General features: G+C 43.4%; 3 protein-coding genes across 4 annotated transcripts in view; 1 reads left to right on the forward strand and 2 right to left on the reverse strand.

Annotated features, from left to right (window-relative positions):
* The window catches only part of LOC108027755 (uncharacterized), a 49,629-nt gene that overhangs the window by 17,223 nt on the left and 7,957 nt on the right, over positions 1 to 24,449 (reverse strand). For both annotated transcript variants that reach the window (XM_017099308.3, XM_017099307.3), the window contains one exon: positions 15,247 to 15,777. In XM_017099308.3, coding sequence (XP_016954797.1) covers positions 15,247 to 15,763 — 517 coding nt within the window. In that variant the 5' untranslated portion in view covers positions 15,764 to 15,777. The remainder of the gene's footprint in view (positions 1 to 15,246; positions 15,778 to 24,449) is intronic.
* On the reverse strand, positions 7,040 to 7,918 carry LOC108027757 (bifunctional lysine-specific demethylase and histidyl-hydroxylase NO66). Its single transcript, XM_017099310.3, has one exon. The coding sequence runs from the start codon at positions 7,810 to 7,812 to the stop codon at positions 7,216 to 7,218; it is 597 nt and encodes a 198-aa protein (XP_016954799.1). The 5' UTR covers positions 7,813 to 7,918; the 3' UTR covers positions 7,040 to 7,215.
* LOC108027756 (nascent polypeptide-associated complex subunit alpha) lies at positions 19,491 to 20,861 on the forward strand. Its single transcript, XM_017099309.3, has one exon. The coding sequence runs from the start codon at positions 19,794 to 19,796 to the stop codon at positions 20,724 to 20,726; it is 933 nt and encodes a 310-aa protein (XP_016954798.1). The 5' UTR covers positions 19,491 to 19,793; the 3' UTR covers positions 20,727 to 20,861.

Consider the following 24,449-nt stretch of genomic DNA (forward strand, 5'->3'; position numbering starts at 1 on the left):
TCACTGCGTTTAATTTCGCATCCGAGGAGGATATCAACAGAATAAACGAAATACTACAGCGCCCTTTCCAGATGTCACCTCCAATAAGACATATCCGTCTGGAAGAAGTCTCAAACATGATACGTACCCTCAAAAGTCGAAAGGCGCCAGGTCATGACCTAATAAGCAACGCAGTACTTAAAATCCTTCCCAAGAGAGCACTATTACTTATCACATTGATATTCAATGCGATACTTAGAGTGCAATACTTTCCCAAAAAATGGAAGAGTGCTAGAATCAGTATGATTCTAAAGCCAGGGAAACCGGAACAGGATCCATGCTCCTACCGGCCTATCAGCCTCCTGCCCTCTTTATCGAAGGTAATGGAAAGGCTGATAGCTTCCCGACTTATAATACACCTAGAAGACAATGATACTATCCCAATGCACCAATTCGGATTCAGAGCCGGCCACAGTACGATTGAGCAATTGCACCGTGTAGTCAATCACATCCTGAAGGCCTACGACAATAAAGAATACTGCAACGGCATCTTTCTTGACATACAACAGGCATTTGATAGAGTTTGGATCCCGGGACTACTAGCCAAAGTCAAAACAGCGCTGCCAGCCAACCTGTTTGAGCTCATCAGATCGTTTCTCACAAACAGAGATTTTTGCGTCCAGTCCAGAGACGCAATCTCTGCAAATGTTGCCATTACAGCTGGCGTTCCCCAAGGAAGCGTCTTAGGACCGCTACTCTACTCCATCTTTACAGCAGACATCCCCAAGCCAAGCTATGAAGAAATGACCTACGACAACAGCAAAATGCTGCTGGCCAGCTTCGCTGACGACGTCTGCTTTCTCAGCTCCTCGAACAGTGAGACCGAGTCTTCACAAACGCTGCAAACCTACCTCAACGAATTCGAGAAATGGGCCACGGCGAACAATATCAAAATCAACGAAAGCAAATGCGTAAACGTTTGCTTTACGTTACGCCGAAAAACAACTCCGGTGGTCCACATTAATAATGTGGACATAGAGCAAGCGACTAAGGCGAAATACCTAGGCCTCACACTGGACAAACGCCTAACCTTCCGAGAACATATTGCCAGAGTCGTCAAAATGTGCAACCTAAAGCGGAACCAATTATTCTGGATGCTAAACAAGAAAAGCAAACTATCTCTAAGATGCAAGCGGCACATTTATCAACAAATCATCGCACCAACTTGGAGATATGGAATCCAAATTTGGGGAGTGGCGGCTGCGTCCCACCGAAAACGTTTCCAAACCGTCCAGAACAAAACATTAAGACAAATCACTGGCTGTGAGTGGTTCGTTAGCGGCCAAACGCTTCACAATGACCTAAACCTGAGTCTTGTTGAAGACCAAATATCGTTCTTCTCAAGCAGGTACAACGACCGTCTAACTGCCCACCGTAATCGTCTAGCCCGGAGATTACAGGGGGCTATCCCAATTCGCAGGCTCAAAAGAAGACATTTTGGGCTGCTCCTAAGAGACTAATATGAATATATTATTTACTTGAAACTAGTCGTAATTTGATCTACTCCTATATACCAAGTTGAAAACTAATTATAATTTATAATTAAGAGATTATTTACTTAAGAAAACATTTAGGTTAAAGGCTTTAATTAGATCTGTTCCTGGATTATATTAAATAAAGATGTTAATTAAAAAAAAAAAAAAAAAAAAAAAAAAAAAAAAATCCTCGTCGAAGCAAAACTATCTGTGCTTCATGGTGCTGCAACTATTATTTATGGCGGGTTCGATTTTCCTGCCCAGGGGACTGAGAAGCAAAGACCTCGGTGCAGGACCGCAAGGAGGAAATGCCAGAGCCTGGCCTGCATTCATCGTCGGGATGGGCAATCAACAAATCAAAATCTGTGATGTCGAATGGCAGGGGAGGAGCCGGGTATCCATCATCCTTTTGTGCTCGTCCCGAATTGATTGATAAGTTGGCAGCTTGATTGCCGGCTCTCCCAGTAGGGAAATCTTGGCCAGCCCAAATTGTGCCAGGGGCCAGCGCAGGCAAACACTGAGGACGCAACAATTTAATAAATTTGCCGCCCCAAGGCGAAATTGAAAATTCCACGAGCATTCCCATATTGTTGTGGTTGCCAGGGCAGCCGTCGCCTCGACAGGAAGAGCCACCCACCCTCCCCCACTTTTTGATTGATGTCCACCGGCAAACCGCACATAGTTAAGAGGAAGCTCCTTCGGAATTTTCCGCCTGGCCAGGGCTGTTTACTTATGAGGTCCCCCTCCGGTTTCCCTCAGGTTTCCTGTGCTGTTTGCTTTTGGGTCAAGGCATTTAAAAATATAAAAAAGAAAATAGGGAAAGAAAGATTTTCATTTCATAACGACATTTTTTCTCCTGTCATCTGGCCACAAGCACACGGCACGTGTGGCCCCCCGTACAACGTGTGGTATGTGTAATGTGCGGCTGAGGGCGTTGAGAGCCCCGTCGACAGGCGACCGTCGACCGTCGCATCTTTAATGACAATAACGAATGTCGGCACTCTGATTACGTGCGACATTTACCCCAAAGCAGCCAAAGCAGCAAGGCTTCCATAAAGAGTGTGCTAACACACATTTCATGGACACTCAAAACTCGTTCTAGTAGGATTTTGTGGTACTTTGTACGAGGCAAGCAGGGATTGTATCAAAGGGGAAAATTAGGTGAATTTGGGAAAGGGTTTAAATGCACCTACTCCTAACACACGCATATTTAAAAATGCTTTTGACAAAAGTTCGGATCAAAAAGAACAGCTTGGATGGAGTAGTGCATTGCTAGAACTTTTGTACATACTTTTTTAATAAGAGTAAATTCCCAAATTTCCAAGAAATAAAATGTATGGGAGGTTTTTAGAGATTTTACAAAGATTTATTTACTAAGAATAAATTCCTAAAATTGAAGAAAACAAAATCCATCTTCTTGAAAGGCATGTTTATATGGTTTTCCTCAGAGAATAGCTTTTAAATACCCTTTTCAGAGATTTTATTAAGATTTATTTAATAAGAACAAATTTCCAACAAAGGTTCAATTTCAACAAAGGGAAAATGCAGCAAAGCTCATTATAAAATATATACGGTTTACTTACAATAGAAGGCAACAAATTTAAGGACAATTATAATAAATAAATGAATTACAAGACAAACAATTCCTAAGCTTTGTGACTGCTGAGCTCAAATTCGAAATGTAATACTCAGAAAGGATTAATTCCTTTGTGTCCAAATTTACCAGGGACTAACTGGTGCTTAAAACACAATTACCAGACCGAACAGGATGTTGTAAAACAAGAGATGACAAAAACAAGGCACCATGTTTTCTTTGGCCAGATGAAAAGATGCGTTAAAGCCGCCCCGCGGGCCACAATACTTAATATTTTGCGTTGACAGTCCGTGTCAATGGAGGGGCGAGCAGGGCGACCAAGGCGACCAGGGCGAACAACTGTCAGGGAGGCAAAGGCACAAAGAAAATAAATAATAACAAAGGACATTAATCATGACAACGACAAGGCAAAGGACTCTTTTTTGTTTTGTCCTGCGAGACGAGCGACTTTCTGGCAGGGCCAATGGCAAAGCAAACATGATGCACAGCTCGTTAAAGGGCAGCACAACAAGTACACATGCATGGCAAACGGTGTAGTATAAAACAGGACCTGTTTTCGCATTAAAGTCATGCCTCTGCTCCTGCCTCTGCTCCTGCCTCTGCTCCTGCTCCGGCCTACTTGACTTGCTAAGCGTTTAATGCCATCGCACACACATGTGCCAGGCAAACAGAATAACAAACAAATAAAAAGCCCGGCGAATGAGAATGCATTGCCTCTTTCCCGGCTTTTCTCCTTCCGCTTCCACGGCTTAGTTGCAGCTGCAAAAGTTGTCGCTTCTTTGGAGCTTTATTAAGTGTAAATAAGCGGCGGCATTTCACAGCAGCTCCGGGTCCTGCAGCCACATTCCTTTGAGTGGGGCATTCCTTATGGCAGGACATCAGCGCACACAGCCGGAAAAAATAGAGTCCTTCTTTCTCGCCACGAAACTAGTAACTCAGAGGCTCAAAAGGCTGTGCCACAGCAGCAAAATAAAATAAACATTCCATTATAAATGGAATTTTAAATATTATTCGGGGATTTTGAGTCAAGAAATAATACTTTGCTTTGGTAACTACCTATGAAATATTTTATAAATTTATAACTTCTTTTTCCCTTTTGTAATTCAAGAAGAAATCATTTTCAAGAATGGAAATACCTTAAAAAAATATATTTAAAGCTCCTTTAAAAACTGAGACTAAATTAAGTCTCTAAGGCCTGTTAAACTGATAAAAGATGCTTATTTGGTTTCAATGATTTGGCACATTTTCAATGATTTTTAAGTGGAATATTTTTTTCTGTGCCAGCTCCTTTAACATGTTGCTGCCACCGAGCTGTTTTTCATTTTCTCCCCAACGCCGCCGGCTCCTTGATTTATGCGAACTCATTTTATTCATAAATTTTAAACACGTTTGACGTGCTTGGGCTGGGGGCTGTGGAAATCGGGCGGAGTGGTTTTTCCCTCTGGTATGCCAACTGTCTCTCGCTTCTCCTCTGGTGCGGGTGGTTCGTTGATTTATCTAGCCACATTTCTAAACAAATACTTTTGGCCCCTTTCCGGACAACCGACGCCAGTGACCCAAACAAATTTGGCACGCAATTAGGCGGCCTCCGGTTTTGTTCATCTTTTCTCGTTTTTTTGTTGCCCCACTCCGAAACGAACGTCCTGCATAAATATAAAGTTTTTATGGCAGCCACTTTGACTTTGTCTAGGACTAATAAATTGAGTGCCACTTCTGACCAGGCCGAAAGCAGTTGACAGAAGGATGGGAGCTCAAGTTGAGATACATTTTGTGAGGCACCGAAACTGTTTATTTGCTTACGGTTCATCCAGCCGGAGACTGCTGGATGTCAACACTGTGTAAATATGTGTCAAGTACCTGTCCAGAAGTTGTTTGTTTATCAGATAAGCAAGATATGAAGGACTCTGAAAGGCATATGAAATTTAAGCCAAGAACCATTCTCGAAGTTGCCGAAAAGTATGCAGTGAAATTGGACAGGTCGTGCTTGAAGTTGAAGGACAATCAATACATGAATATATTTCTATCTATTTGTTTTCTCTATTGAAGTGCACTTTTGAAATTGAAACCTAGTTATTTAAACTGAATTTCTATTTATTTGAGGCTAGAAATATTTTTGAAAATCCCCTACAGCATGCCATCTTTAATTTCCGCCTTTAAACACGCCTCAAGTTATGCAATAAAAACTTAAAGATTAATAAAACAGAACTTAAGCCTGCTCAAGACTTTTGTGAATCAGAAACTTATCCTTAATTTTCATCCACAAAACACACGAGCACATCTGCCTTTCTACTCGTTCATTATGCTTTCTTCTGTGCGAATGACAAATTTCCAATGAAAATCCTAACGAACTCGCTTGTCTCATTAGCATGGCAGTGCTCTGGTCAACTGCCAAGCTCAAATTACTCTTGAAAAATGCTAAGGTATGAGCCAAAAACCTGCTTCAAATTAAAATGAAAGCCAGGTACGAGTATCATTATTTATATTTACACTTGCAACTCAATCCTTGCATGTTAAACAAGCTTCTGTGCAAAAATGAAACACATCAATTTTGAATTTCATTTATGCAGTCCTTTGAATACGAGCCCTACCTTTTCCCATCTATCTCGTTTTACCTGCACTTTGTGTGCGATTTATTAGAAATTCCGTTTCCAAAGTGACCCGAAATGGACCTGCCAGCATTCTTCCCTTGCCAAATGCAAAATGGAAATGGGGTTTGGGGCCGACAATCGAATACGCATTTGGCTGCGAGACGGAGGCCGCATCGAAATCGAAATCCAAATTTCAAATATGATGACTGATTGCTGGCCTGGGGCGCACAGGTAAGGGTTGCTAGGCATCCTCTGCGACTCGCATCCTGCGGCTCACTGCTCAGCTGCAAGTCAGCAGATGCATCCTGAGAGGAAGCCATTCCCCCATAGCACCGCCCTCATTTTGCATGGATTTATGCCAGCCTTGGTGGATCCGAAACCCAGCTAAATCCCATGCAAATTCCCTGCAATTGGCTTTGAGAGGAGAGGCTTAATAATATAAAGCAAATCGAACTCAACGCCCGTGGGCGTGGTCGACTGACGATGCGATCAAATTGATTTAATTAAATGCAAATAAGTTGTAGTCATTGTCGCCACTTTGCGCTCCAACGAACTTAATGTGCAATTACTTTTCCAATTTGCCATAAAAGAATAAACACACAAATCTTGATTGCTTATTCCCTGGGCTTGGGCTTGGCAGTTTGTCTGCGGATTTTTCACCATTTTCCCGGGCGTCGACGTCACGTGCCCTTCATTTCCCTCTTGTTTCATATTTCTTGTGCCTTCTCGGCTCTTTGGCTTTCATTAATGTTTAGGCAGCTTTTAATTTGCGCCCATTAATGGCGGCCAGAGGGGGAAAATCGAAGGAGGGCACCCGAAAAACAGGATTCGCTCATGAATTTTCATTAATTTCCGCAACTTGTTGTTGCTGCGGTCGTTTTTTTTTTTTGTTGTTGTCTCTCTGTGTTGTGCATGAAAAATTCATTAGACTTTTTGCATAAATTATGGCCGGGGCAAAGTACCACGAAGATGGGAAAGGCCGCCCAAAATCGAGGGGAAATTATTCCGCAAACTTTCCCAAAAACATTTGGCTAACAAAATCGCCCAAATTTATCGTTGAAGCGAAAGCAAACTCAGGTCAAATATTTGACGCCACCCAAAAGTATCCACCTGACAGCCCTCGGAGACCAATTAAAGTTGTTCCACGCAGGACCCGAAAATGTCAAATTAAATATGACCTACTTTTGACGCAGTTTATTAATATAAATTGGCGGTCTTGGGCTTGGTGAAAATGGCACTTTGGTAGCCACTAAGCGATTAACATTATTTTGATTGCGGTTTTTGGCAAACCAAAGATTAATTACAAATGATTTTGTGCTAGGAGTAAGAGTACAAAAAATATATAAACGGTTACAAAAATTTTTTAATTAAAATTGGAAAAAAATTAAGTCCTAGGATCGGGCAGCTTTATAGTGCGATTGTTTACTCCTTTGAAATTAAAAGACTTTGGCTGAACCAGGGAATTGGTCCTTGTGGGTTCTTGTTTCTGCTGATTCTGTACTATTTTCACCTTGTTTAATCATACTGGAAGGGATTTGGTTCCTCCAGATGTTGAATTCTTCTCCTGATTTGGACTGCCTGTAGTAGAGGCTACAGAATTGCGAATTGGAGAAGCCAACAAACCACCGGCCATTGTCATACGACGTTGGATACGAGATGAAGGTTCCAACGAGCGTTTCGGGGGACCAACATAGGACACAAGACGAGGTAATTCTGGTTCATCCTTGGAGATTTTCCCATCCAAGTTCTTGATTTCTCCTTGCATTTCAGGGGATCCCTCCTCATCCTCACTAGATCCCGATTCCAACCCGTCACTACTCTCCTCCGTTTCCTCATCCGAATAGGTTTCTTCTTCGTAATCGGAATAGTCATCATCCCCGGAATCGGAAAAGCTATCATAATCAGAATCATTGACACACTGTCCTTCACTTTCATCGCTATCCTCGATCTTGGCATTCAGATATTCCTGCACCAGTTTTCGTTGTTCCTTCACGGACATCCTCAGCTGCTTCGACTTGTCGAAGACCTGGTTCACCAAGTCATCCAAACACGCAGGACTCAAATCTTTAGTCTTCCTGTTAGATTTCTTCGAAACCCGTAGCTCCACCTCGGACATTTTCACAGTTTTATTCACTAAAATTTAATATGCACCGAGAATTTTGGTTTATTATCAAAGAAAAACCTTTTTCGTATCGAACGAATGGCTGAGAGAGAATGAGGTTTTCCCGTTGAAAATCAACGAAGTTTTAGTTTTGCCTGCCTTGATTTGGTTTCTAAGTGAGATGGATTGCTCTGTTCCTAGTCTATAATTTTGTGGGCAAACACGTAATGAAGAAGTATTTGATTTTTGACCCTAATTTGCTGGGCCCACCATCGCCATGTAAATCAATTAGTTCGCAGGTCACTCGAGTGGGGGACGGGGTCAAAGGTCGCTTTCTGCTGAAAGGCAGGGTGCATTAATGCCGAATTAGAGACGCCCAATGGAGCGTGATTACAGCAGGCCAAACATCGCAATAGGAAAACATAAATACACATTTGCCCTTTGGGTTCGGAGTTTCTGGGGGGGCCAAACGCTTATTTGCGTATGCGTGGCACATAAAAATCCAGTTCTTATTAAATTTCCGCACGCCTACACATGTCCTATGCCGGGATTCTTGGGATGCCAAACCACCCATCCCCACCTTAACCCATGCTGCCGGCTGGGGAGCAGCTGTTGGGCTTGGCTCAATGAATTTTGCATGTTTTCCCCCGGCCCATATGTGTATGTTCTTTATTTTTACACTCGCCGCAGGCTAAGAAGCACTTGCTTGACTTTGGTTTCCTATTTGCTTGCCTTAGGGGACAGGAGGCTGTCTTTGTTACACCTTCAGGAAGTGGGCGAGGTAAACAATATTAGCATTAAATTAACATTTATTTGACTTTGCCAAAGGTTTCCTCTCCCCACATTGCCCCAAATAAATACATTTACATACATTACGCCACATATGAGGGCCCTCTGTAGTTTTGCGGCCTTTAAAATGTTCTAATAGTCCGCTGCCCGGGGCAAGCTTATAAAAATCCACAAAGGGGAAGCAAAAAAAACCATATTGGGAACCCCCGAAAATAGGAACTTCAAAAGGCAAGCCAAAACAAAGTGCCAACAAAGTAATTGCAGGGATTTGCCTTGCGGCCACCTCGATGGGGAAATTTCCTTTTTTTCCTAGACCATTTTCCCAGCTGCCATACAGTATATGTGGGTGAATAATACACAAAGAGGCGGTTTTCCGGGGAGCCGAAACGGAGGTCTGGCAACCAGTTGCCGCGGCATTTTCTCGTTTTTGTTTTCCCCTCACATTTCCCATTTTCCTGCTTTTTTAATGTGCCAAAATGTATAACTGTAACTGCTGTGCATGGGTTGTCGTTTGAGCAATTTTACGCATATTTGCACTTAAATATAACATCGCCACGGCATACAAGCACACAGAATCGAGCCCGAAACGCCCAGATATTTACGATGTCACGTTAATTTTTATGACATTTTCTCGCTGGCAATTCGGTTGGCCCCTCAAAGAGCCCGCCGCCAGACAGCGATTCCGATTCCCATTATGTCAGCTTTATGAAGGGGCTGTGTATCTCAAAAGGGCCCAGAAGAACGGGCTAATAAACCTTTTAAATTTGGCGATAAATGCCCAAGAGGCTCAAAAACCTGTATGAATTTCGGCTGGTCCTTATAAAGGTAGCATAAGATTCGGAACAATATTTATTTCTTATTGTAGAATTTTGGTATTTTATAGTGGAAAAGATATAGCACAGACGTGGGAAATAAATAGGGATTTATGTTTAAACATATCTTAATTAAGACATAAATTTCGTACAACTATATATTAGATAAATAATTGGTTGATTAAGTGTGGCAATAAATTTAAGCCTAACTGTTTAAAGTTTTCATTTTCAATTTTCCAAACTGATTTGCAATATTTATGGAGCCTCAGACAGTCGAGGCCTGCGATTGAGGCTCCTATTTTATTGATATATATTTGTTCTCGTTCTGGATACTTTTATATGCCTGCATCTTAACGATGATTGCTGTTATTACTCATTAGGCCCGCTTATTTCTGGCCTCGCAGCTGGTCTTTTCCCTGGCCTCCCTTGATTATCTGCAATTTTTCCTGCCATTTGGGGGGAGGGGAAAATGGAGGAGTGTCTGGCCATGGTTCATTGGCCATTCAATATCTTTTCTTCCGCTCGATTGCTTATCTCTGGATGGAATACAGCGGGCAGGACCTGGTCTGACCTCCGACCTCCGACCCCTTTGTTTCCCGGGGATTGAAGATTGGAGCCTGCCAGGTGGGCGGCATCTTGAGAGGGGGCGTGGTCGTACACAGACAGATGACGTGTGTGTGTGGGCTCTCATTGTTTCCATTTTATCTCTTAATTACATCTTCATCTGGCCATTGAAAGCCTTCGGCTCGGAAAGTTTAATTAACTCGCCAGGACCAGGACTCTTACTGGCCAGTCTGAAGTATCGATGAGCGGCAGATGCGAGTGCTCCAAAGCGATACTCCGGCCATCCTGCGGACCAGTGCGCATTTCTGTGTAACCACATAATTGAATTGCCACTAAACTCTACTAAATATGACAGAGTCAGGCGTGTGCCGGCCTCGGCTGGCCACAAATTCATTAATTTCAGGAACGCTTTGGCAAGTGCAGATAAGGATGTCGAACAGCCCGCATTCAGGATTATCCAAAATATTTTCCATAAATATTATTTTCTGTGGCTTGGCATTGGCATGAGGCATAGACTGTTTTTGTTTCCAAACCAAGATAATTATATTATTATTTTATACATTTCCACACTTCCTTTCAGCCTTTTTTATGCAAAACATCTACATTTATTGCGCAGGTTTTGAGAGGTTTTAAATTGAATAAAGATAGCTCAGACATGAATTTATTTATGTGTAAAAAAACCTCATATTTCGGGGAATGAAAGAGAGGATAATTTAATTTTAATATACAGAACTTGTGAAATATTGTTGGTAGATTTTATTTAAATATTTATGGCAACTTTTCTGTTTCCACTTTTACTTTCCAATGAATGGTTGACCAGCAATTTTCAGCAACCAATTTCGGAGCAAAGCCCTAATCTCCGTCGGCCAATGCCACTAACTGTTTTCCACTTAGCACGACTTAATCCCCTAAACGGAAACTCAAACTGAAAACTGGTATAAATCACCCTCTCCTCCGCCGGCGAGGACAATGGGTAGACACATATACTACATAGAGATGTGCTTTACTGTGTGGTACAAAGTGCGTTGTGCGGCCTGTCGGCAGTAATTGCGGCGCTTAAAACGACAGAAGAGTTTAGGGCTGAGCTGCAGATGCAAGTGCATTTTCAGTGGCATTTTCGCAACGCTTTCTGTGCTTCCTGGCGTTTCCCCACGCCATTGCCCCCTTAAATTGAGCATGCCCAAAAAAAAGGAGGGGAAAATAACCCGTAAAAAGTTTTCCATCCACTGAAGCGCAAGGATATCTCCTTCATCGAGAGCCTTTCTTCGGGGCAAAAGGCATTCTTTTCGCTTCACTGTTCTCGGATACTCGATTATGTCGGCAATATGTTTACGTTAACAAAGCCTCCGTCCTCCGGAGTACATGCTTGCCGGCGAGGCAGACTGCAATTTGTTCCAAATGACTTGAGCGTGGCGCAAATTAAGTGCATTTTCATTAGTCGCAAGTTGTTTGCCATTTGAGAAATTAAATTGCCGTTGCAGAGAGACAGATATGGAGAGTCAAGGAGTTGAAATCGGAGGAGCTTCAAGTGGCCCCACAGCAATTATTTTTCCGGCTCACAGTCGCCCTCAGCCCTCAGGGCTATCCAACTATCCCCCACTCGACGCAGTCATCCAACCTTTATGAATTTCGACCATGTGCAAAGTTATTTGGCAGTGTAAAAAGTGCACAAAAAAGCACAAGGGAACCTTTGCTCCCCTTTAAGCTGGCTGACGGGATCAACACAAATATTTTGGCCTTGGAGTGGGGAAAAAAATTCCATCAGATGGAGATTTTTTTGGTTTAAGCCGAGGGGAAGAAGAATGCATCAGCACTTCCACCTGTTCGACCAAAAAATCCCTAGTCATGTTTTTGTTTCAAAGACTGTGGAGCCCCCCGCAACTTTGTTGTTAGAAAAGTTTAGCAAAATAAAGCACATTTAGAGTTTAGAATTTAAAACAGAAACTGGGGATTTTCAATAAATGCAATTTGCCAGCCCATAAATCCTCTGGCATGGCGTATAAAAACCAATTTACACAGCTCTTTTCAAATTGCTGCACTAATTCAATAGCGCTCGCTCTCTATATTTTAGATGGCAAAAATTCAAACCTTATAGCTGGGATTAAAACGAGCTTAAATCGACATCTATATAGCGCTGAACAATTGCGGTTTGAGTGCCAAATCAACCGCAGAACATGATGTAAAATGGCAGCCAGAGGTTCGCCGCATTCCATTTCCCCGAAAATGAATTGCATAGAAGGCGCACACCACGGCGTATACGTAACAAGTTCTATATTTTCCAGGTTTCTACATGGAAATTGCATTAGCACTGCGTCCATTTGGAAAACTTTTCAGTGCCCAGGCCAGGCCAACTAATTAATAATGCATTCGCATCTGATTTGAAAATGTGCGAACTGCGCGAAAATGAAAATGAAAATGTAAAATGCAATTTCGATCCAAGTTGGCTTTTGCATTTGGCCTGGATTTCGCTTTGAGATTGAACTGAATTTCATTAAATGCCGCGAATGCCGAGGAAAATATGAAAAACTATCTGGCGCTCGGAGAAAGAGCTCTTCGCGATGAGTGCAAATATTTGTTTTTCAAATAAATGAATAAATGCAGTGCGGCCATGGACAAAGTTAGCTGCTGGCTTATAGTCTTACAGTCTGCCCTGCTCTGGCTGCTCAGCTTTCATTTGTTGTCCGTATAATGAAGTTGTTGTTGCCAGTTTGCCGTGCTGATCCGCTTGGCTGGCCGTGTCAAAGGTCAATGTGTGTTGCAGCGACACTCTGTTGCATGCAACAGGGGGCTCTCGAGGGGCAAGTGCTCCTCCTTCCGCCACAGCGGCAGCAGCAGCTGCTGTTAATTAAATTTTATTGTGCAGCCATCAAAAGTTGCATGCCACAAGGGGTGGTGGCGGATGATGTAGGAGCCACCATGAAATATGTGGCAGCCTAGGAGCAGGAGCAGGAGCCGGAGCATCAGCTGCTGCTAATGATGATGTTGCTGGTTGCCACCAGCCTGGTTGCTAATTTACACAACAATGTGGAGGAGGAGCAGTCGACTGCAAAGCCAGGACATATATCTGTTTATATGTGCCTTTGTATCTTTGTATCTTGTATCTCTGCATAACCGAACCGAAGGCTGTGTGTGTGTGTGCACCTGCAGCAGCATCAGCAATCAATAAATCCAAGGACCCAGGCTCCTGTTGATTCTTGCGCAATTCTGTGCATAAATGCATGGGCGTAGCTGCTCCTGGCCAACTTTGCATGTGGGCTGCACAGTTGCATGGCCCACAAAAAGCAGCAACTAGTTGTTGTCATGGCAGCAGATACAGCATCAGCATCAGCAGGGGTGCTCTGCAGGATATGAGCTGCGAGTCCTGCAACCAGACCTGCGCCTCCCCCGTCCTCGTCATCTCGCCCTGCCATTTCCCATGAATAGGAAAGAAACTTACAGCGATGAACACGATAAGCTGGAAAATGGTTGGCTCGGGCACGAGTTGAGTTCGGGAAAAGCAAGCTGACAGCTTGCGGTGGCTGGTTTATGCTTGGCTGATAAAATTACGAGAATTAAATTCTCACAAATTGGCTAAATGAAAAGCATAACATCAGATTATGACATGGAAATCCTAGCAGAAAAAAAAATAGAGAAAACAGATGCATTTCTCGGAAATAATTTGACTAAGCTACATAAGCAGCCTTTCACTTAAGCTCGTTTTAATACGTCTTAATAACTCGCATAACACCGATGAGTTCTCTAAATAATTTGGCTTTGAAAATAAACAAAAGCCTGCTAATGTTGTGCAAACATATTTGCTGAAAAATATAATTCAAAATGAAATATTCATGGGACATAAGTGTTTTGTTTGATCGAATGCGTGAGAATACATTTTGAATATTTTATTGGGTCAAAAACGAAAGTTGGCTCGTGCAGGAAAATATTTACCCGGAAAGCAAAAGCAGTGAGGTGTGAAATGTTTGCAAAATTTATTGGTGAAAGTTTTTGGCAATATATGTATTTCACTAAAAAAAATGAAAGCTTACCTTTTAAATTAACTTTAAATTAACCTTTTTAAATTAAACTGAAAACTACTTTGCGATGGCCAATAATTACAATTTAATAAAATTTCTGCCTGCCAAAAATCAATTTAGAATCAAAACTTATGGATTACATTTTTCCAACTAAAATCTCAATTAAGTTAGTGGAGTTAGAGAAAGCATTTTCTTTGACTCAATTTCAATTGATGTCTTAATCGAATCACTGACTGCCAAAAACCCATTTAAAATCCGAGCTTAAACCTTTTCTTCCACTAATCGAATTGCTGGCTGCCAAAAATCAATACCTGTGAATCTGACATCAGAAAGTCTGTTCGTTCACAACTGAAATCACCTCCGTTCGGAGGCCTGTTGCACATGATAGTTGCGTTTGGCAACTGGTAACTCACTTAGCCAGCTTTTCGGCCTTGTTCCGGCCGTGCGGGTCATTTCCTGGCCCAAACAGCAGTTTGCTCGCCTGGCCAATTGGATTATGCGGGGTGTGGGCTAAACTAGTTAAAAACATATTTGCACAGCCCTCCAACCTTTCGGACATGGACATGGGCCACCTTGTCGTCCGGGGAGCTGGGGTAAGAGCCATGTTGCTCCGCTGTTGCGTGTTTGGTTTTGTGCGTCAAAGTTTTAATTAAACGGGTTTATGTTTTAGCCGCAACACACAAAAAGTTAACACAGCAGGCGTGTTCCGAGTGGCCAGGGAAATCGAAAGGCGCCAGGGACTGAGATGCACGCCTTTCATCGGGTCGCATTATAGATTGTTATAATTGCATTAAATTATATGGATGTTGGGCTTTTAGTTGAGCATGGTTAGACAAGGCTAAATAAGGTTAGAGAATCTTTCTATAGTCACTTGGTTTTTAATTGAATTTCATTATTTCTATAAATGTAATTTTAATTAAAGCTGGAAAACTTATAAAAAAAATGTTCTCAATTTTAGCTGCAGTTGTTCACTAACATTTTAAATACAATTTTGTTTTTCTTTAAAACAACTCAACATTTAAAAAATTATCTTTAAAAATATGTCATACATTTAAATAAAGTTTACAAGTTAAACAAGTTTTCAAACCAAATTCGAATGTTCAAATATTATAAATTAATATTATGTTATGTAATATACAAGGAAATATGTATATAACTTTTTGAGAATTTTTAAGGACATTTAAGATTTAAATAAAAATAGTGCTTCTGCCACTCTGCTTTTTATTTCGTTTTGGGTATACTAACTAAGAGATGTTTTCAAGGACACTCACCAACATTGCCCTCCGCTTGAGCAAGATCTCCATGCGTGGCGAGCAGCAGGATCAGCAGCAGGACTCCGAATTGCACTAGTTTGGCAGGACGACTCAGGGCGTCCAGGCTGCAGCAGAGGAGCCCGCCGCCCCCCGACCCGCAGCCCCTCACCTCCCGGCGCCGGGCGCCCTCGCTGATCAACAGGCGACCGCGGGCGGGCAGCGCTGGCGGCACCTTCCGCTGGTGGTGCAGTAGCTCGTGTTGGCGAGGATTTCGGTGGTGCAGCACTTGCTCCTGCTGCGTGGCGGGCTGCTGACGCCTCTCCAGCTCCTGCTCCCGCTGCTGCTGCTGCTGCTGCTGCTCCTGCTGCTGATGTTCGAATGGAGGTCGCTGATTAGACCAGGACTGCTGGCATGCTCCCGCCGGCGATTCCTGGTCCTTGGCTGCTCCTCCGGCTGCTCGTCGGGCTCTCTGGTGCTTCGGCTCTTCAGTTGTGGTGCATGGATCTTGCTGCCGTTGTTGTACATTGCTTGCCATGATAATCGGCACACCTGCAGAAGGGGTTAAATCAATTAATTAGCTCTGGGTGGGGGTTAATCAGTAATATGTGAGTCCCCGCCCGAGGGCAGAATTGAATTAAATTCGCACTAAAGCAAACTACATCAATGAAAAAACAGCACCTGACCGTGTAAATAAAATACTCAATAAATTATTAAATTCTTTTAGCTCATATCATTTCATCATATATGTGTTTACATTTTATATCTGTGGTTTCTCAATTGAATATTATCACATTCTATTTTTTATTCTTCATGAAATTCACTCTTTACGTGGTCAAATTAAATAGGGTATAATAATTCAAGTAAGCCCTATAAATAAAATATACTTTATAGAATATATTATTGCAAATTGGTTTTTAAATGGCCTTGTATTATTTAAGCATAAATTAATGTGCTAATTTTTAGAGCCCCCTTTAAACTATATTTAAGCTCCAATGCCAACACTGCTTTTGATAAGTTCCCATTTCCAATTAGCTTCTTGGAGTACAAGAAACCCACATTTTCCCAGCTCATACTCGTAAATCTTTGCACAAATTTATGCAGGAATTTGCACTAATAACCTGGTGCTCCTCCGCCAAGTGGGTGGCATGTATAAATTTAGAAGCCCAAGTATTTCGGGTGCTCCCTATTGTTGTTACCGGAAATTAGCAATGTATATTCGGGGGCGCTGCCTCTCTTGGGGGAAATTGCATTTTATTGTACCAGGGACAACTTTTCGCTTTTCCGGCATTTCCATATTTCATATTTTCACACAATGCGCACAATGTGGGGTTTCTTTTGGAGGGAGTAGGTGTGGAGACTGGGAATTCGGGGGAATCTCTGCTCTTTGAGCACATTGGCCGCGCTGCAGTTTCCGGGTTTTTTAGCTGCTCCTCCTTTGTGCGGTTTGTGTTTATCCCCCGGTGGAGGCGATGGTTGGGTAAGGTGATGGCGACTCCTGCCAACAACTGCTTAGCAAGTATTTCTTGCTCTTTATATGGTAATAAATGTCAGACTTCGGTTGGCCCACGGCAGTCAGCGGGGAAATTGATTTTCTTTGCCGCTCCACTGGCTCCGCATTGTGATGGGCAGGTGGTCGGGGTTCTGGATTCGGGATTCCATGGGTTCTGGGCTAGCGTCTGGGTCATTTGGCGATAAGCGCTTCAGCCTCGCTCAAGGCTGACATATTTCCAACGAGGGTGAGCGCCACGAAATGGGATTCCAGCTCATCAACAGCAGTGCAAAGATGTGGCAGATTAAGCCCCAAAAAGTAGCCTTGTCAATGGTAAACATGTGTTCATTTCAGCAAAAACCTAATTTGAAAAATCAAAGTTTAAGATACATCAATCAATAAATCCCTCAATCGTTCGGGCATCCTGGGGGCTGTGTAAAAACGCATTTGCCGACTCACCAATAGCAACAAAATGGAGTACAGGCCGGTTCCAAAGAGACCCTAAGACTTCCTCTTGCACTAGTTTCCCTGGAAAACTCTGCTGACTCACTTATAATAATAAAATTAAGCCAAACAAGCATCAATCAGCGGGAAAAATTCATTAGCAAGAGGGGAATAAATTTACGCAGGCCCAACAATATAAATGTCTTGGCTAACATCTCAATTACGGAAGCATCTTTAGTTGTTACATATGTCTGGCAGCATGGTAATATGATTTCAATCATTTCTCAAAACTTGCATGATTAATGTATTACAGATTTATGCCCCCTCACAGATGGAGGACTCTAATGAACTTGCCCGTGGAGACCTCATTCTCGGGCGATGTGTCTCCTTGGGCCCCGAGATTGGCTTCATTTTTCATGCACAGGCCGTGGCGAAAACTAAACTACAAAGCTAAGACTAAGCCCCAATAAGTTGCTGGTGCTGGGTATGGGTTGGGCTGGAGCCCAGATGACACCGCAGCATATGGGGCGGGATAATTAATCATGGAGCGAACGTGCCAGGACAGCCAAAAACTTTTGCTAGGCAAAACTCCACTGAACCGCAACACATTGAATCGAATCGACCCGAAAGTTAAAAGCCCAGCTCTCAGTGCGAATATTCATGGCTGGCAAAGGGGAATATCTGATTAGTTGGCCCCTCGAATTTAATTAAGGTGACAGGCCAGACGTTGCGGCGGCAGCCGGATACATCATCCTGGGCTTCCCTGGGCTGCTGCCTCCTCCTGCTGCCGCCTCATTTGCCTCCGCTGAATAATTTATGCAACTCAATTAGGCGTTGACCTCGTGATAAGGTTTAATAATTGCAGGTGGCGGTGCGCCCTTCTTCTGCGCGCACTTTAATTAAAAGAACCAAGCAATTAAAAACGCATCATCGGACAGAGCACAGCGAAGTGCGGAAAAAAGCTTGGGGTGTTTACAACCCAATCCCCGACTATGAAATACCTGGTATTTAATTTAAATGCTTGCAATCTATGTGGTTTGCTTGATCAAAAATTCATAGGTAGTGGAAACAGATTCATGGAGGGTGCAGTTAATCAATATTAAACAATTTACAAACATGTAAAGCATAGTTTTTTATAAGAACTCTGCAAAATTAATTTTAAAATATTAAAGCCACATACATGAAAAACTTTTTACATTTCGCATGAGCCGGAATCCATTATACCCTTGAACTCAGTGAGGCAAAAAAAAAACGGAAACACAATGTAAATGTAATTTCCGATGTGAGGAGGGTGTGCTAATGGGGCGTGGCACTTGTTTTAATATAGTTAACAGCAAGCGTTTCAGCCTCACATGCAAACAGGGGCACACTGGCGCGCCCTGAGCCCTGAGCCCGCTTGTCCCGGGGAAAATCCGGAGCCGAAAAACCGCAGTGGGAACCACTGGAACCGCGTTTGCTCCACGCGAACCGTGTTTGTGGGTCTGCTCGGTTTTACCGCGACCACGACTGCAATTAAAATGGAGGAAAACAGCTCCAGATGAGCCTTTGTGCATTTCCCGGTCCTCCGGCATTTTCATCGCTTTTTCCCCGCCCCTCGCTCTCCCGCGGCGACACGCGACTTGTTTGCACATTCAAATATTTCCCCGCGAAAGCCACTGCACTTTCCATTTCCTAGGCACTTTTCAATTGGCTTTGTCAGCCAAAATATTCCTGCGACTGGCACGTCCCTGCCTTGGATTTCCAATCATCAATTTCAATTGAATTTGTTTGGCGCTGTCACAAAACTTTTATAACCCCCCAGTAAAGTGCAAATTTTCGTGAGGCATCTGGCAATTGCGTTTTGAAAAATAACGGCTATTTTTCAGCGCAGTGCTGCTAACTTTTTTTAATCAATTTACGCTTGCTCAAAAAAAATATCGATATCGATAGATTATCCAACTTGTCAAAGGCCTGCTCTGCACGTTCGAATTTGTATTCGTGTTATCCAACAGTTGTGCTTGACGGCCATAAAAGCAATTCATTTCAGCCTTTGACTTTGAGTAGCCACTCAGTGCATTATGAACTTTTCGAAAGCAGCAATTTGTGTTGCTTATTACGCTTCGCAAGCAGCAGCCGCATGGAAAAAGTTAAATTGTTTGCCCAGAGCTGATGGACATGGACCGAACTACTTCTTGAGAGATGGCAGACGAAATATTATGTGTTCGCTGAAGGTTTCTTGTATTTGTTATACAATTTTGAGGAGAGAATTTTTGGTACTTGAAAAATACTATTTGAACAGTAAAAAAATTCAGTATATACAATTTGTTTAGTTCCGAAATATTTGACAACTAATCAAATTTACACGAAACCTTAACACAAAAAAATTATATGTTTTTCTTATCAAAATCTTTTCCTCATTATCTTTTGATCTCTAAATAAACAAAAGCTCGTTTGAAGCGGCCTTTTTGAACTCCCGGTCGTACCGTGTAGAGCACCCCAATCTGCCAAAGGAAATACGTGCACACTGTCAAGTTTGGCGTTTCCTGTCTTTCTTTCCTCCCGGCCAATCGCATCACGTGCGTCAGAGTTCCTTGGAAATTATTCACCGAAACTTGTGCTCCCCAAATCCCACGATTATATTTTATCCCAAGCGATGGGCAAGAAGCAAAAGTTGAGGAAGGCCGCCCAGATGGCGGCCAACGCAAGTGCCGCCGCCGCGAAATTGCAAAAAGAAATTGAGCTGATGGGTGAAATGGTGGCCGGCAAGGAGAAGACTCAAGGCGGATCCGGCAAGGATCCAGCCCCATGCTGCAGTGGGCATAAAGGAAAGCCCTACAGCAAGGACGAAGTGGACCCCGGCTACCGCAACAAGATCAAGAAGCTCATGGACCTGGCCCAACAGCTGCCGAGCAATGTGCTGACTCTGCAGAAATCGCAGGAGGAGAAGCAGCAGGTCACCTTAGAGGACTCTAGCGGAGAGGGTGACAGCACCGACAGCGAGGACGAGGCACCAGACCTTGTGGATGCCGATCCAAAGATCCCCAAGCTGGGCGATCTGAGCTCGCTGGGCACGCTGACCCTGCGCTCCTCGGATGGGCCCAAGCATTCCCGGGGCGAGAAGAAGGCCCGTCGCATCCTCATGAAGCTAGACCTCAAGCCCGTCGAGGATGTGGCCCGGGTGACCATGAAGAAGAACAAGAATGTCCTGTTGTACATCGACAAGCCGGATGTGTTCAAGGTGCCGCACTCGGAGACGTTCATCTGCTTTGGTAAGGTGCGCGTGGAGGACATCAGCTCGTCGGCTGCCGCCTCCCAGGCAGCTGCCAAGGCCGCCGAGCGTTTCCGTGTGCCCTCTCCTGCCGGCGGGGAGAAGGACAAGAAGGACGGGGTAGCCGCAGGCGGGGAATCTCTGGCCGATGACGACGAAGATGGCGAAGGGCTGGATGAGGCCGCCGCCAACCTGGACGAGAAGGACATCGAACTGGTTGAGATGCAGGCCGTCTGCTCGCGCAAGAAGGCCATCAGGGCTCTGCTGATGAACGATAACGATGTGGTCAACGCCATCATGGCCCTAACTGTGGGCTAGCCTCTCCTCATTCCAAGTTCATCGATTCGCAAATTGCTCTTCGTGACATGTTTAAATTCAAAACCAATCTGTATTGCAATTTGTAAACTAAATTTTGAATACACCAAATTCACTTGAGGATATATGAAACTCCAATTTGCAATTCTTCTCTTTATGTTTAAATAAATTCTGTTTTCTGAAATAATTAATTTTCCAAAACACTCCTAAAGGATGCACTCAATTGACACCTTAAAAAGTAATGTTTAAATTTGAGAAAAACCTATTCTATAAGAAAAGGAAGGTAGAAATCCATTTGAGTTTAACAAGCATTTTCCTGCAGACGAGTATTTCAGTGGCAAGTTAAGTCTGCACATTTCGCATTCGATTTTGTAGCTCTATTGAATGTGGCAATACACAACCAACTTGTCGAGCTCCTCGACAACTTCCGGTGCCATTTATATTTACATTCAAGGAAATGAGACTTATTTGCTGGTAAACACATTTCCTGTTTTGAACATTTTTGAAGCGCATACGACAAGCTTCACTTGCAGATGCCTTTGGCCCTTTGTAAAGCAAATTGTTTCGTTTATTTTAATTTTGTAATGAATTGACATTTTATCGGTTTAATTTTGACTCGGTTGCTCAAGAGAATGGTATCATATACTTATATGCGAAACTGGTATTTCCCCTTTTTTATTTGGCCTTCCATCAGCGCTAGACGTTGCCAATTTTCCCTTCAGGTGCTGTCATTCTTGGCCATTTTCTTTTGTGGCGGAAATTTAATCTCTTCTTTCTTTGTGCCGCTGACGCTGCACTTTTGTTTATTCTTCACTTAGTTTCAGCCCGTTTTGGCCAAGTCTCGCAGCCACTCGACTTTTGGACCTTTTGTCAGGGAATTTTCCCGACGACGCCATGCTTGCGTTTCTACTTTTTTGAGGTTGCTCAGGGACTGGCTCTCCAGCTGGGACAGGTGACGTGGCTTCATAAGCCCTGCTCCGCGGGCATTCCACTCAATTAAAATGGCTTGACTTTCTTGTTACTTAATTTTTTAGCATTTTTTTTGTGGCCCAGGAGCGACAGGCGCAAAGCCACCTAATAAATAGCTCTGGCTCCAACTTAATTTTATTTAATTTGCAACTGTCGTCAGCAGCCGTAAAAAAGGCTTTAGTTTTGCATTGTGGGCGCTCAGCAGTCCGTGTGGCTGGGCACGTGCTCGCTTTTCCGCCGGAAAAGTGGAAATGGAAACTTTGTAGGTGTGCTTCTGTAGTGCGAGAATGGAAAATGCTCGCGCGTGTCGGCTTGGAGTGGAAAGTTTTTAGGGTTCGAAATCACCCACTCCCCTTGGAACTTTCCTCGCCGGAAATTGATTAAGTTGGTTTGCCTTTAATCAGCGGAATTGAAGATGCTGCCGAAATACAAATCAGTTGACAGTCGGCAGCTGTGCTGTGCAATTTACTATGCCATTCAAATGGTAGGTACTTTCAAGTGCTCTCCTCTTTGAGTGGGCAGTGAGGCTATTCCATCTGCTCGCTGACCAAATCCCGGAAAATGCGCCAACAAATTCGAAAGTTGTAAAATGCTTAATGGCGTCATTTAAGTCTAGGATTCAGCAAGTACGAGGGCAGACTTGCCGCGCCGCTTGCTACACATAAAAATGTTTAAAGCTCTTCTATGTTTATTTTTAAAGCATTACTTAAAAAGGTTTAGGTGTCTTATTTATTAAAATACCTTTATATATCTTCAGAATAAAGCGTTAGTAGCATTTTAACAATGTACAAAGTTAAGTCCTTAAAAATCATTGTCTTTTTATTCACCGATTCCGAATGTTCGATTGTAAAAGAAGCTTTTATACTCAAAATCCCATTGTAACCGCTTGGTCTTAAGAATTTACCATATTTCTTTTTGTGTAGGCTTAAAGTCTTTCTTTATCTGAATGCGCCACCTTCTCTTCCTGTTTTACAAGAATTTTCTTGGGCTTATAAAATGCCTTTCCTTGGCGCTTTACAAAGTTTCCCTTATGGTTTTGCGGCCAACGTTTGGCCTACTGGCCCACTCGCCCGAGCGGTTTTCCGTCTCGTGGCTATTCATTCACTCTCAAGTTGATTTGGGTTTCGCATTTCGGTGCGCATTTCTTGACCAAAATCTGCAAGATTTGTACTCGGCATTGTCTGCTTTCCGCCTGCCCGCATCCGTCGGTTGATGTTAACCTGGGGCTTAAGGACTTGGTTTAGGGGCTTCCCCTTGACTGGGCTCTCTTGCTCTGGCTCCTCTGGCACAGTTCATCGCTTTGGGGGTTCCATGTACACTGCTGAGCTAATGATGACGCCGCTGATGTGGCTCCCTCTCCGGCTTCCTGACTTCAGCATATCCATTTCCATCCTCGGGGTTAAATGTCGAACGCCATGTTGCCTCTGGACGTTGGCTTGAAGTGTTGGCAGGCTTTTTGCCATTTGATTTGATGCCAGTGTTTGCTTGGCTAGGGGAAAATGTGGGTTTTGGGTTGGATTTCGGGTTCAAGAGGCTGAGCATCGGAGCCGGCAGGTGTGTTTGCCTGCACTTTAGATCTCTTCGGTGCTCCTTGGGGCTCTATTATTGTGAATATCGAGCACCTGGGCCCCGAAACGCGTGAGGCGAGGCGAACAGCGAGTGGGAGGCACTTCCTGCCAGTTGATTTAAGTCCTCGACAGGCTCACATTTCCCGGCCTTTGTGTAATTGATGCACGGCAGCAGGACTAAAGGATAACAAATCGCTTTCATCCTGGCTTCGCTTCCGCCCCAGCTCCCCCCACAAATACACAATTCAAAATTCCTCTTTTGAGCCAGCCCAGCGTGAAAGGGATTTCCGCCGCTGCCTCTTTGGCAAAAAAAGGACCTTCGCTTTCCACCCAAAAAGCAATTAGATAAACTTGCCAGCTGGATTCGGCAATTGAAAGTGGGCGAAAGTGGAAAATTGCCGGCTCCAGCTGAGAGTGGCAGGACAATTATGAGAGCGAACGGATTGGATAATTCAACATTTGCTCGGGTTAGGGGAATCACCCGGAATTATTCTCCTAAGTGCCAGGAATTATGACTTAATGCTTAATGCTTGAGCGAATAAATTATTCGCACGGGTCGTGAATGAATTCCTCCTCGTCTTGCTAAGCAAGGAATTCAAATTGTTTGAATAGCGTTTCGGGATTTAATGATTTATTTAATTGGATTATTTAGAGACCACTGTTTAATCTTTGTTTAATTCCCTAAAACCGAGTCAAAAGAAGGTTTTAATCTGTATTAAAGCCCCAAAAGCCCTAAAAGCGAGTCACACCTAAATTGTTTTTCCAAATTGTGATTGTTTTCCCATATCTCACACTCATCTTTATTATTTTAAGCCACCCTTGTAGGTTTTCCCCAGATTTAATTGTTGCAAACATCTAAACCCTTGTGTTGTTATATGTCAGGTGTACACAACAGCATCAGATGCGAATTTTTGGGGGCTTTATCGCCATCTTTTCCATGTAAGGCAAATTGCTTTTCCTTTGCCAAATTGTTTTACAGTTCAAACCGAAAACTTTTGCCATTTCACCAGTTTACCTCTCGACCCTTTTGGCAGCCCCTTTTTCCAGCATCCCAGCAATTATAAGCTGCCTAGGGAATATTCAAGGAATTTGGTGGCACAGAGAGGGTCTTCCACCAACATTCGAGTTCTTAGGGGTCCTCGTTATGGAAAGCTGCTTATGCGTTACAGGGAAAACCCTCGGTTTTCCC

Source organism: Drosophila biarmipes, chromosome 2L (assembly GCF_025231255.1).
Source record: "Drosophila biarmipes strain raj3 chromosome 2L, RU_DBia_V1.1, whole genome shotgun sequence".
Lineage (NCBI taxonomy): Eukaryota > Metazoa > Arthropoda > Insecta > Diptera > Drosophilidae > Drosophila > Drosophila biarmipes.

Bases quoted from the DNA above. Each gene is read 5' to 3' on its own strand.
- LOC108027757 (XM_017099310.3), bottom strand. From the start codon at position 7,812: ATGTCCGAGGTGGAGCTACGGGTTTCGAAGAAATCTAACAGGAAGACT.
- LOC108027756 (XM_017099309.3), top strand. From the start codon at position 19,794: ATGGGCAAGAAGCAAAAGTTGAGGAAGGCCGCCCAGATGGCGGCCAAC.